We start from the raw sequence: 13,873 nt of genomic DNA, 5'->3' as shown, positions 1-13,873 counted from the left end.
CTGTTTTAAGGGTTGTGTGTCCCTCATTTCCCCATGATGTCAGCCTACACCAGCTCCACTCATTGATTAAAACAATTGCTCCTTTGTACCATTAGCTTCACCAGCTCCTTCTGGGTGCAGCCATTGGACTGGCCAGTGCCATTTCATCTCTGGCTGCAGCTCTACTCACTGTAGCAATGTCCCTGTGTCACTGGCAATGAAGACTAAATATTAAAACACCTCACGCTAGAACCCAACAAATTTTATTGCAAATTGTCAGCATAAAATCCCAGACCAAGCCAATTATCCTGCAAAATGTGGAGTCCTCAGGAGACTAAACTGTCCTTAGCCACAGCCAGAAAACAGGCAGGACCAAGGTGCCACCAGAGCCTGTCGTGAGAGGAAGCTGGTGTTTGTGCGATAGACCCAGGTGATCCTAGCAGATGAACCCACTCAATGTTGCAGAGGAAGGTGAAAAACCTACAAGGTTTGTGCCAATCTGACCTGGAGGAAAAGTTTTTCAGACCCCAAATCTGGCCATCAGTTTAATGCTGAGCCTGTGAACAAAGATCACACACCTAATCCACATCTGGGCTCAGAAGGATTGTAGTTATTGTCTCAGACTATTGGTCCATTTGGGCTTGTGTCCTGCCTCCAGCTGTGACTAGGATCTGATGCTTCAGAGGAAAGAGGGAAAAAACCCAGATAGTTCATTCAGTCAGTTGTGAATTGGGAGGGGGGGGGGAAATCCTTCCTGACCCCAGCAGAAAATCAACTGAGGCTCTGAAGCATGAAACTGGATTCCCCTAATTATCTTACCAATGTGGATACAAATGTGAACATTGTGTGGAGAAAAATAAGGTGTAGACCTGGGGCATAGAGGAAGGAGAGGGATGGGGGAAGATTGTATTGTCTCTGGGGAATGTTTGAGGGTTTGTCCTATTTACTCTGCGTATTCCTAAGGGCAGAGAAGTGGGTTATCCATGTTCTGTGAACTGCAATGCTGGTAAAAATACTGTATCTAGTTCTGTAAATATGCATTGTATTTGTACTTTAGAGAACCCAGATAAATCAAGTCCCTGCCACAAAAAACTCACAATACCAAATAGCACAAGATAAACACTCTGACTTCCTGCTCCTCTGTGAGCTGTGGATGCCGGGCACGCTTTTCAAACTGCTCTGAGAGACTTTGGGACCTTTGCTACTGGTCTTTTGCTGCAGCACTCTGCCTTCCCTCCCCGTCTGTCTCTCTGTGGGTTAGCGACGCTTGCGTGTTGCGAGACCTATGGAGAGAAGTTGCATTATTACTGGAGCCCTGCTATGTTCCCTGTGATTGTGCAACTACAACCTTGACTGTAGAATGTGACTGTGATGTCCGGGGTGCCACCTGGAACTGGGGGCACCACTAAGCTCTCTGATCTGCCAGCCTGGGCTCCTTCTCATACTGTGCTGCTGCAACAAGCTGCAAAGCCCTCCAAGCTTATACTTTCACCAGCATTCACACATGTAGGGGGACACCCAGCTGCAGTTACATGCTGGCTCTAACCACCGGTCTAGGACCCCAGAGCAGTACCGCCTTGCCCTGGTCAAATCTGGCCAGTATATGGGTTTAACACCTGGTCCGTGTCTCCCTCACTGTGAAGATGACCATGCACACTTGTGGTAACCAAGCTGAGATTTTCCCCAGACATGCTCACTGGTTTGGATTAAAACATAAAATAAATTTATTAACTACAAAAGGATAGATTAGGTGATTATAAGTGATAGCAAACAGATCAAGGCAGATTACTTAGTAAATAAACAAAACCGCAAACTGAGGGTATGGCTACACTTGGAGATGTGCAGCGCTGGGAGTTACAGCTGTATTTGTACAGCTGTGTAGGGACAGCGCTGCAGTGTGGCCATACTGACAGCGCTGCAGTGTGGCCACATTTGCAGCACTGTTGGGAGTGGTGCATTGTGGGCAGCTATCCCAGCGTTCAAGTGGCTGCAACGTGCTTTTCAAAACAGGGGGGTGGGGTGGAGTGTGACAGGGAGCATAGGGGAGACAGCTGACACTGTTGTCAGCCCTCCTTGCAAGTTCTAAGACTGGAAGATACACAGCACCTACCTCAATCATTTTAAAGTTTGACCTCCACTCTCTGTTATTCACTAAATGCAAATTATGCACTCCTAAATAGCTCAGACCACATAAGCAGCTGCTCAACATGGACTCCCCTCTCCCCTCTCTCCTCAAGCAAACAGCTGTGAACATTCCAAAGCAATTCCCCTGCCTCTGCTCGCTCGCTGGAGCAAAGAGCAGCTGTGTTTGTTTTTTAGATAAGTAGGTTCAGGGAGCTCGTAGTTCAGCCATTCTTCTGGTTTGTTGTGGATAGGAATTCTGGGATACCTCTTAATACCCTGGAGGCCAATAAAAGCGCTTTTGGTGGCCACACTTGATGAGCAGCGCTTCAATCGTTACACCCCAAGCAGACCAGGTGTACAGCCAGTGCTGCAGGCCAGGGAGTTGCAGCGCTGGCTGTGCTTTGCAAGTGTGGACACAAAGTGAGTTGCAGCGCTGTAACCCCATCACCAGTGCTGCAACTCTCCAATGTAGCCAAGCCCTGAGCCTAACATACTAGATAGGTAGGATATGAATTAGCAACTTCTCACTCTGAGTGCTAAATAGGCTGGCAGATTCTTAAGGCACAAGCTGCCTTGGCTTTGCATCTTGGGTTTCTCAGGTTTTCATACACAGGCTAGAAATCCCTCTAGCCTGGGACCGTCACTTCCCCCTGTTCAGTCTTTGTTCCTCTGGTGTTTCCAGGTGTGTTATTATAGGGAAGTGAGGTCCTCCCATGATGTAATTCCCCTGCCTTTTATATCTTCTTCCCCTTTGCTGGAAAGCTCTTTTGTTATGTCCTGGGTCAAACAGTTCCCATTGTGTAGTGCTGTCTCTGAGAGGTTTCTATTGTACACACTTCCTAGGGTAATCCTTGTGCTTGTGTGCACTTCCTCAGTGAGCCATTAACATTGTTTGGCCTTTTTACTGTTGTACCTGAAAGGTTGCTTGTAGGTGTTTTCAACCTCACATGTTTCAGTAACACATACGTAGCCAAACTTCATAGACAAATAGCACATACAATCCAACGAGATTTTTCGCCTTCCTCTAAAGTGTGGGGCATGGGTCACTTGCTGATGGATTCTCTGCACCTTGAAGTCTTTAAACCATGATTTGAGGACTTCAGTAGCTCAGACATAGGTGAGGAGTTTGATACAGGAATGGGTGGATGAGATTCTGTGGCCTGCGTTGTGCAGGAAGTCAAGACTGCTTGATCATAATGGTCCCTTCTGACCTTAAAGTCTATGATTCTATGATTACTGTCTAGCAGATCAAGACTTTTAGAATGATACCTCACAAGACATACTTTGTACAAAACATATCCTAATTACATGACAGTGGTGAATATTGGGGTGCCAAGGTGTCACAGTGACATTTGGCCTAAATTGCACCAAGTTCAGTGGTGCTACTGCAGAGGGCCTGTGTCACCTTTGTACAGGAGCCAGGGGTCCAACGTTGCATTTTCTGTCTGTGCTCTGTAGCTGGCCATTGCTTTCCAGCTTTCCGCACAAGGAAGTTAGTGGGATTATGGTGCTTACTCCCTGCACTGTTCCAGGGAACTAGGCAGCAGGAGGTATGGGAGACATAGAAGGAGTCCAACTTGCATCAAGGGAATGAGGAATGGGGGGGGTAGGCTGTGGGAGAAGAATGCCTGGACAACAGTCACACAGCCAAGACAAAGGGACCAGAGAGATGAGCCGCAAAATCCCTCTCCCTTTCTGAGCCAGGCCACTTGGGAACTATAGCAATAGCTGGATCCAGGACAAGTGGAATAGTGCCCCTGGAGAACATGGCAAGAGACAGATGCAGGGATGGGGCTGGGCCCCTGGAGGTCATGGGGACCCTGTTCATTACTGAAGATATTCATGGATGAAGTTTACAACCAGGAGTATTTTTTGACCCTGACCCTGAAAATACTCATGGACCAAAGGTCCCTCAGTGTATATTTCTTGCAGTGATTATTTCTGATGCTGGATTTCTTTCTCTGTTCTCTCAGCCGCCAAGATCCTCTCCCTGACTTCACAGGTCTTGTCTGGTGCCTCTCTTGCTGGTTTATTTCAACTGTTCTCAGTATTAGTACATTCCCCCCATGTCTCAGCTAAGTGTTTGTCTCATTAGCTTCAAGACATTGTTCCTGATTCTGCCATCATGCAAGACTGTGAGAAATTCCCATTCTCAATTATACGGTTCCCTGGAAGACAATTACAAGCAACGTCCTGTCCCCTCACACCCTTAGGACCCAATCCAAAATGCAGCAGAGTCAACAGAAACACTTCCATTGACCTCAGTGAGCTTTGGATCAGACTCTTAGTTTCCAAACCAGTCTCATTTTCTCCCAAGCAGCATCATTTCAGCCAGTATAGGCTGAAAGGGGCCTGGAGCAAATTTCTGGATCTAAAGACCCCCAAGCTCTGTAGAGGTTTGGAATCTGAGCCAGGATCTGGCTTGGAATATCAGAGCTCTTCCTCCCCGCAACCCATCCCCTGTAACAGATCAAACCCAAACCTGAGATCCAGACACTGGGGCCTTTGAAATCTAGATCTGAATTTAGCACCTCAGCCCTGTCTCTGTTTATTTTATTACAGATACATCAGTCAGTGACAGCTCAGGGAGACCTGGGAGCCTCCTCTTTCTGCCTTACACAAACAGGTGGAAGGAGTGAGCACAGAACAGTTAATAGGCAGCAGGTTTAAAACAAATAAAAGGAAGTTCTTCTTCACACACCACACAGTCAACTTGTGGAACTCCTTACCTGAGGAGGTTGTGAAGGCTAGAACTATAACAGCATTTAAAAGAGAACTGGATAAATTCATGGTGGTTAAATCCATTAATGGCTATTAGCCAGGATGGGTAAGGAATGGTATCCCTAGCCTCTGTTGGTCAGAGGGTGGAGATGGATGGCAGGAGAGAGATCACTTGACGATTACCTGTTAGGTTCACTCCCTCTGGGGCACCTGGCATTGGCCACTGTCGGTAGACAGTTACTGGGCTAGATGGACATTTGATCTGACCCGGTACGGCCGTTCTTATGTTCTAACAGTTGGGAACGGGCAGCCATCCCTGTTAACCCATGCTAAGTACCGTCCTGAGACTCGTTGCACTTACTTATTGGAAGATCAGGTTCTTTGCTGACAGCCTGCACCATCTTGCTCTGTTGTTATCACTGTATCAACTAGAGATGGGCCTGAACCAAAGTTTGGAACCCAGCACCCCCATTCTTTGGGGTCAAAGTCTTGGTTGAGATCCAAATCTTTTTGCTCAGGCCCATCTCTATCAGTGACAGAGCCCGACTGGGAATGCCCTGGTAGAATTGAGAGAACTGACACTGAGGGCCAAGGACTGGCTCTGACAGAACATAGTGGAGAGATGAAGTCATCAGCATTGTGACTCCCATAATGATCTCACCCACTCTGATCTGCTGCTGACCAATGAGACCACTGTATTTCAACTGATCTCACAATCAAGATGTAGAGTTGTCAAGATTCCCTCCCCATTCTGAACTTTAGGGTTCAGATGTGGGGACCTGCATGAAAGACCCCCTAAGCTTATTTACCAGCTGAGGTTAACAGTAAGCTGCCACTACCAAGTGTGTTCCAAATCTTAGGAGAGAGCCACTTGGAACTCTGCCTTTCCCCAAATCTCTAAACCCCACTTTCCTGGGCAGATTTGAGTCTAATTCCTCTCCCCCCAAGTCCTTACACCCTGTTCCTGGGTAGGCTTGAGAGTATACCCTCACCAATTAGTCCTGGTGAACACAGATCCAAAACCCTTGGATCTTAAAACAATAAAAAATCAATCAGGTTCTTAAAAGAAGAATTTTAATTAAATAAAAAGGTGAAAGGAATACCTCTGCGAGATTAGAATGCAAGATAATCTCACAGACAAACAGATTCAAAACATGGAGGGATTCCCTCTGGGCAAAATTTCAAAGTTATACAAAGAGCCCAATTTCATCCTCCCTCTATTTTGCAACAGAAATCACAAATAGAAAATAAAAGTAATCTAATACATTCCTTCTCTAAATATTCGCTACCTTAGAGGAGTGGGATGGCTCCTTCTTTCTCTGTGTCCGGCACAAAGCACACACCCCGCACAGACAAAAGACTTTTTTCTCCTTCCAGGTTTTAAAGTGTCTTGTCCCCTTATTGGTCCTTCTGGTCAGGTGTCAGCTAGATTATGTGAGCTTCTTAACCCATTACAGGTCAAAGAGGAATTAACCCTTAACGGTATGTTTATGACAAGAGTAGTAGGAGGAAATGAAACCGTTCCCTTCCCTTCTTCTCCTCTCCCTCTCTCTCTCCCAGGCTTGAGAAGCCCAGCTCCTCCTCATTGCCAAGTGGTGAAGTGAGGACTCACCAGGCAGGGACATGGGAAGAGGGAGCAGCAGGAGGAGCTGGTGTCTGGCTAGGGAGATCTTGGGGCTCCCAGCGTTTTCTGCCAGTGAGTGGAACAGAAACAGTGGCAGATGGGGTAGAAGAGATGCCCAGCTGGGAGTCCTATTACCTCCTCTCCTCACTCAGCTGGCTCCCCAAACCCTATTGGGAAGAGGGGGAAAGGGACAGACTCCTGACTGCCTTCCCTGCCCTGCAGGGGAGAGGGGATGAAGTAGAGCAGATCAATAATCTGTGACTGATAGAGACTCTGCTGAAATGTCCTGGTCTAAAATACAAGCACTGTAATGGAAGGTGTCACATTTCACCTGGTAGTTTTCTTGCCCTGACTAATGGCCTGCTTAGCCATTGCCGTAAGATAGAGCAGCTCTTGGGCTGAGAATAGTTGGTGCCTATAGTGCTCTGGCCCTACTCTGCTTTCCCATTTCCTGCAATATGCCTCCTAAACCAGAAGTGCAAAGGAGTCTGGCCTAGGGCGATTCTGCCAGCTCTATACCGACTAGGAAAGCTTCTTACACTGGAGATGTTCCCCAAGCAGGGACAGCTCTAGTTTTTTTGCCACCCCAAGCTCGACAGTCAGGCAGCCTTTGGAGGCTTGCTTGCAGGAGGTCTGCCGGTTCCCTTCCGCAGGCAAGCCGCTGGACCGGTGGACCTCCCACAGGCAAGCCACTGAAGGCTGCCTGACTGCCGCCCTCACAGGGACTGGCAGGATGGCCCCCACACCTTGCTGCCCCAGGCACATGCTTGGAACGCTGGTGCCTGGAGCCACCGCTGTCTCCAAGGTGGGAGATCCACTGCCCTTGAGCAAAAGAGAATCAGGCCCACGTCCTGGACTAAGCAGCCTCAGAAAGAAGTGTTGATGACACACATTCATAAGCACCTGTTGTAAGTGTACGTGAGAAAGGGTAGCACAGCCTAGTGTCACTCCTGTTTGCTCCATTAGATCTGCAGAATATTAATAACAAACTCTGAAGGATTGTTGTTTTTCACTGAAATGATCAAACACTTGTCTGAACAATAGAGAATTTCCCCTCCAGCCTAGGGAAATACCCATACGAATAGTCATAAATAGTTTTGTGTGGCCACATGGTTCCACATGCTGCATACTGGAATGTACCCTGAGAAAAGCCCACAGAAAGTAACAGACAAAACTAGTACTCTTATTGTTTTTGTGGATATAGACTATAAATATCTCCTGTCTGTGTGTTCCATCCTATGTATCCGAAGAAGTGGGCTGTAGCCCACGAAAGCTCATGCTGAAATAAATTTGTTAGTCTCTAAGGTGCCACAAGTACTCCTGTTCTTTTTGCGGATAAGACTAACATGACTGCTACTCTGAAACCAGACAAAACTCAATCTCTTTGTTGCGGAAAGGTGCTGCCACAAGCATGACTGCTGCTATGACAAGGCAGAACGGGAAGGCTGCAGCCCGAAGATGCTGAGATACGAATGGACTTGTGAACACAATGCTGTGGTGTGCGGTAAGGAAATGACTCCACTTTCCTTGTGTGTTTCAGATTTATTCCATTCCCTTTATGTTAGAGGCCACTTCTACTTAAATTCGTTTTGCTTGGGCCCTGCAAATGGAGCAGGAACATTTAAAAAATATCATGATTCTCTCTCCGTGACCCAGGGCTGGTGCAACCATTTAGGCGACTAGGCAGTTGCCTAGGGCGTCGAGATTTTTTTTTAAATGGTTGAGCAGCCTTGCTGCTAGGACAGAGAGGGAGTCTGGGCTACCAGTGGGAGCCGGCAGCCCAGGGTGTCCCCTGGGTCAGGGCACCGCTGGAGGGGGCGGCAGGCAGCTCCCATGGAACTGCCGCAGTGGTGCCTGCGGGCGGTCTGCTGGTTCGCGGCTCGGATGGAGCTGCCGCAGTCATGCCTACAGGCACACCGGACCCTCCGCAGGCACCACTGTGGCAGCTCCACCGGAGCCGCGGGACCAGCACATGGGGCGGCGAAATTGCCCTCCACCTAGGGCACTCAAAACCCTAGCGCCAGTCCTGCCGTGACCTCTACTCTTTCCAAACTCCTTTAATCCCTTCCCTCCAGATCTTCACCTGTGGAGGGACTATCTTGATGTAGCTAGTCAAGTTCAACCCCAAATGTGGGGGGTGGGGGTAGTAGCTACATGCAGATAAAACTACCTGTGCCTTGTCTCCACTTTGACGTGACTTTGGGTTAGCTATCTTAATGTAAAAACACACCTATTTTTTGCTGTGAAAGAATAGCCATTCTGTGAGGCACAGCCGGAAGTGCACTAAACACAGGTGTGAGTGTTGTGTGAGGATGCACTGATTCATGGTCCCTACAGTCACACCACAAACATGAGTTAAACAGAACTGCGCTAACTCTATGGTCAACCAAGACAAGGCTGTGACAGCCTCCGCTAGCCCTTCTCTAATGCAGCAGCTAACAGCTGCCTCCCCCACATAACCTCCAATGGAGATTAGTGATGCAAACACTGCATGGCTTCTCTTTATGGCAAGTTAGCTGCCCTAACCTAGAGCACAGCAGTCCTTACTAGTCCAGGGAGGTGTTATGGCTGACTCAATACAAATAAAAGGGAGGAATCATTTAATGCTAGGAAATGCTGGAGAGATTCAGCTGAATGCTGAAAATGGAAATTGAGAGAGAGAGAGAGAGAGAGAGTGAGTGCCAAGCCAAACTGCTCTAAGCACAATAAACTGAAGATGCTGGGCATGCTACAGAGAGAGCTTGAGAGGGGAGGGCAAGGCAAAAATAGAAAATTCTGAGGTGGGGCTCCCTCAGTCACTTCTGTTGGTGTGGCACTCTGGATAACTCAGTCACTGGAACCCAAGAGTGAGAGAACCCAAGCATGAGAGCAACTCTGTAGCCTGGTGGGTTGAGCATTCACCCAGGATGCAGGAGACCCAGGCTTCCTACTCCAAGTACTCATTAAGTATTTATCTACAATGGAAAAGTTTCAGCAGCAGAGACTGAGGGAACACCCACCTCCAACACAATAGTGCGGTAGTTAGAGCATTCACATGAGAGGTTTCAAATCCCTTCGCCTCATCAGATAGAAGGGGGACATAAACTGAGGGTCTCCCAGAGGGCTAAAAGCTATGAGGAAGCTGCTCCCCATCCCCACTTCTTGCAAAAAATGCCTTGTGTGTCCACCGCCAAAGAGGGTTCACAGCTGAGAGTGGCTAGCAGAGATAGGTATTGATCTACACGAGATGGGCTTAGACAGCTTGTGGATCACATTTTAGGGCACCTATTTGTCTACGTCCGTTCTATTGGGAGCCTGGGTGCCTAACTCAGGCTTTGGAGATTGCAATGTGTTCCTGTGATTTTCTAGGTGCCTAAAAGTTTGGTGATATGAACTGGGTGTCACAGCACCTGCATACCTTTGTAATTCTAGGCCTAAATTTTTGCTGAGTTTTATTCTGTACTCTGCAAAGCCAGGAGAGCTCTGGAAGAGGAAGCAGGGTTCCACTCCTCCTTGAGCACCAACAGTGGAATTGCTTACTAAGTTCCAATCAGTTATGCCCATGCAAACCTGTCAACAATAAAGCGGCTGTACAGGGGGCCACTGAAAGTCTAATTTGGCCTGCAGATCCTTTATGACCGGTGGGCTGCATCTGGCCCTTCAGACATTTTAATTTGGCCCTCAAGCTCCTGCCAGGGAGCAGGGTTGAGGGTTTACCCCACTCCGTGTATGCTGTGGTTCTGTGCAGCTCCCAGAAGCAGCAGCATGTCCCCCCTCCGGCTCCTATGCGTAGGGGCAGCCAAGGGTCTCCGCATGCTGCCTCCGCCCCAAGCGCCATGCCTGCAGCTTGCATTGGCCAGGAACTGTGGCCAGTGGGAGCTGTAGGAGTGACACCTGCAGATGGGGCAGCTCGCAGAGCCGCCTGGCCGCACCATCGCATAGGAGCAGATGAGGGACATGCTGCTGCTTCCGGGAGCTGCTTGAGGTAAGCACTGCCAGAAGCCTGCACCTCTGACACCCTCCTATGCCCCAACCCCCTGCTCCAGCCCTGATCCCCCTCCTGCAACCCCAGCCCCTCACTTCCAGTCCCATCCCAAAGCCAACACCCCCAACCGGAGCCGTCACCCCCCATACACCAACCTCCAGCTGAGAGCCCACTCCTGCACCCTGAACTCCTGGTTTCTGGCCCCATTCCACAGCCTGCACCCCAGCCCCAATTTCATGAGCATTTATGGTCCATCACACAATTTCCATACCCAGATGTGGCCGTTGGGCCAAAAAATTTGCCCTCCCCTGCTTTATAAACATCAGTTATGGTGTTTCTGAGAAGGAAAGAACTCAACTTGATTCTCAAATGCATGTTGAATTTCCAGGGCTGTGAGCTGAGAAAAACACCTTCTTGTAAACGGAGTCACCTTTCAGAACAGAAGCAAAGTTTAATATATGCAGCTTTTTGAGAAGTGGTGGAAGAGGAGTAACCACATTACAGATGCTTATAATAAGTACAAAGTGAAAGGCTGGTTAAAAAAAGATTTAGGTGCAAATTTTCTAAAAGGGTCACTGAATTTGGATGAAAACTGAGGCACTCAACCCTCATGACCACTTAGGAAGATGAGTTGAACATGTATTCAGTGGGTATCATATGGTGGGCACGGTTTTCTAGACACTGTCAATTTGCTGCTAGCTATTACTGTCTGATGCTCTTGGTCCGATTTGAACTGTTCATCCTCTGTTGTCATTTTCTTTTTCAGATACACTGACAGATAGATGCCAAAAAATGGTGTGCCAATGCGACCAAGAAGCGGTCAAATGTTGGGGCACAGCCTCTTATAACCCACACTACGTCCTCTGGCCAGATTTCTTATGTGGACAGACTACTCCCACGTGTCATGTTAGTTAGATATTGGGGGACAAGACTAATCTTCTGGGGCCATTTTTCTAATTTCTAAGATACTCTATTAAAATTGTTCATCTTTGATCAAGACTGATAGTGGTGTAGAGAATTTCTGGCAGCCTGGGGATGGTGAGGAGGAGAAAAGAATTGGTTAGGCACCTCCTCAATCTTTGGAATTAAGGATCAACCCCTCCATACACCTCCTTAGTTGAAGAGGGTCAAAGACATCTAATAGCGCACCACAGCAATTCCACACTGCAGTTATAGATAGAAAGAAAAAGTGTCAAAAGCAGCCACTTGCATGCTGTCCTTTCACATTGCCTTACATTGAGCACCCATACGTTTTGGAAAGCATGGGGCCAGGGGTGCTCTATTTGGCTATCTTTAATTAATTCCCACTGATGGCTACGCTGTCTATCAAAGCCCCAAAATAGCCCATTCTGGAAGTACAGAAGTCATACTTTAAGTATGGGGGCTCCCGGAGATGGATAGACAGGCATCCTTATTTTCTCTATCATCGGGGACAAGCTGCCAAAGGGCATGGTCACTTCTCTTTGTAAAGGAACGTGGACTTCTGGCAGGAGTCGTGGTCAGGGCAAGAACTGAACATTTATCAGATTTTTGTCTCTCTAAAAGTCCTGACCAACAGTCTCTTCTTTTTGTCATCTCACTTCACACTGCTGGGAACACCTCTGAGAAGAACCTCAGAGGTGGGAAGAGAGTCACATTTTTCTTTTTCTGTTGTAGGGGCAGTAACCATTCATGGTTTCTACCCATAGGCTCATCAAATCCTGGACACACCTGAGTGTATAGTTCCACTGCTTCACATTTTAGGCTCTAATCTGCATCTGTCCTGTACAGATCTGAGCTTATCCCACTTTCTCTGCTATATATGATTGCCTTCAGAAATATTAAGTCATGCAGCTGAGGTTGTAGACAGCATTATTCATGTTAAAGTAATCAATTCCACCTCATGTAAAAGTTTCTCATTCTATTCTTAGTTGTATCCTTTATTTTTTGGGTCTCTATCCCACTTTTGAGTCATAGAACTAGAGGGTGAACATGATGTCAGCTTAATCTCATCATCCAACATGAGGCTGGGTGGAACTGCAATGTGGTAGGTGGCTAGTCATGAAGGTTTTAGCACAGTGTGGTAGCCTGCATACCACAAGGAAGACCCAATTGTGTCACTAGAGCCTGCCCAGAGATGAGGGCCTGGGAATTTGTGCCTGAGGTGAAAATGTGGTCTCTTTATATGAGAGACCTCTAGGAGCATCAGGGTGCAGTGCATGTATAAAGGGTGAGACTTTCAAAAGTGCTCCACATGGGCCTAACTCTGCTTCCACTAAAGTCAATGATGAAATGCCCATTGACTTCAATAGGAGTGAAGTTAGGCCAATGTCCAGTGCTGTTGAAAGTCCCACACAGAATCTCTATGTGCTCCAGGGAACTCACTTGTCCTCAGAGTACAGACCTTAACATGGGAGATCTCCTAGAGCCTCTGAAAAGCCCTTGACTGAATTACTCCCAGGCTTTGTTGAAGGTTCAAACTCTATCTGGAATGTTTCTGGACCACTGTAAGAGTGTTAATGTTGCCTTTAATTATTTTATTTTGTTAGAGACTTGAAATCCCTTTGTTTTCTGCCTAATAAATCCTCTGGATGTGTAAAATCAACCCTCAAGAGTACTTCAGTTCCTTTGGCCAGGTTATTGCAAAATGGCTCTTCCTCTACCTCTACATTCCTTCATTACAAGAGCTCACCATGACAACCAAGTCAACAGAACAAGGTAAACCATACTGGGTGGTGCTGATAGGTTAGAACATTGACTTTCCTTGATCCCCCGGAAGGAATGCATTCAGGACAAATAATATGAGGGTAGCAGTTAGCAATTGGTGAGATTAAGTATTTCACTCATCCATCAGTCTCTGTTGAAACAGGTGCCAGGTTTTATACAAGAATTTTGTAGCTGAAAATGCTAGGGCACTACCTTCTAAAACAAGAAACAATGCAAGGAAAGATCCAAGGTGATGTATGAGAAAGACACCTATTCTTCCAAGATACATTGTCAAGTTAACCAGGACTGTAGCTAATAATAAGTTTAACTTCTTATAAAAGGCTGTTTTGGTCTATGCCAGTGGTTCTCAACCAGGGCCCCGGGGCCCCCTGGGAGGCTGTGAGCAGGTTTCAGGGGGTCTGCCAAGCAGGGCAGCATTAGACTTGCTGGGGCCCAGGGCAGAAAGCTGAAGCCCCACTACAGGGGCTGAAGCCTGGGGCCCTGAGCCCTGCCACCTGGGACTGAAGCTGAAGCCTGAGCAATGTAGCTTTGTGGGGGCCCCTGTGGCATGGGGTCCCAGCCAATTGCCCTGCTTGCTACCCCCTAATGCCGGCCCTGGCTTTTATATGCAGAAAAACAGTTGCTGTGACACAGGTGGGCTGTGGAGTGTTATAGCATGTTGGGGGTGTCATAAATAGATAGCTAAGGGTTAATGTTTCTTTCACCTGTAAAGGGTTAACAAAGAGAACCAAACACCTGACCAGAGGATCAATCAG

At 47.6% G+C, this 13,873-nt stretch overlaps 1 protein-coding gene across 1 annotated transcript in view; it reads left to right on the top strand.

The window, feature by feature from the left end:
• The window catches only part of LOC116824724 (phospholipase A2-like), a 29,637-nt gene extending 18,226 nt beyond the window's left edge, over window positions 1-11,411 (top strand). The window contains exons 3-4 of the mRNA XM_032780232.2: window positions 7,846-7,952; window positions 11,179-11,411. Of these exons, the coding sequence (XP_032636123.1) occupies window positions 7,846-7,952; window positions 11,179-11,327 (256 nt within the window). The 3' untranslated portion in view covers window positions 11,328-11,411. The remainder of the gene's footprint in view (window positions 1-7,845; window positions 7,953-11,178) is intronic.
• The last annotated feature ends 2,462 nt before the right edge of the window (window positions 11,412-13,873 follow it).

This window comes from Chelonoidis abingdonii, chromosome 1 (genome assembly GCF_003597395.2).
Source record: "Chelonoidis abingdonii isolate Lonesome George chromosome 1, CheloAbing_2.0, whole genome shotgun sequence".
In the NCBI taxonomy this organism is placed as follows: domain Eukaryota; kingdom Metazoa; phylum Chordata; order Testudines; family Testudinidae; genus Chelonoidis; species Chelonoidis abingdonii.
This window is presented reverse-complemented; position numbering and strand designations above follow the sequence as displayed.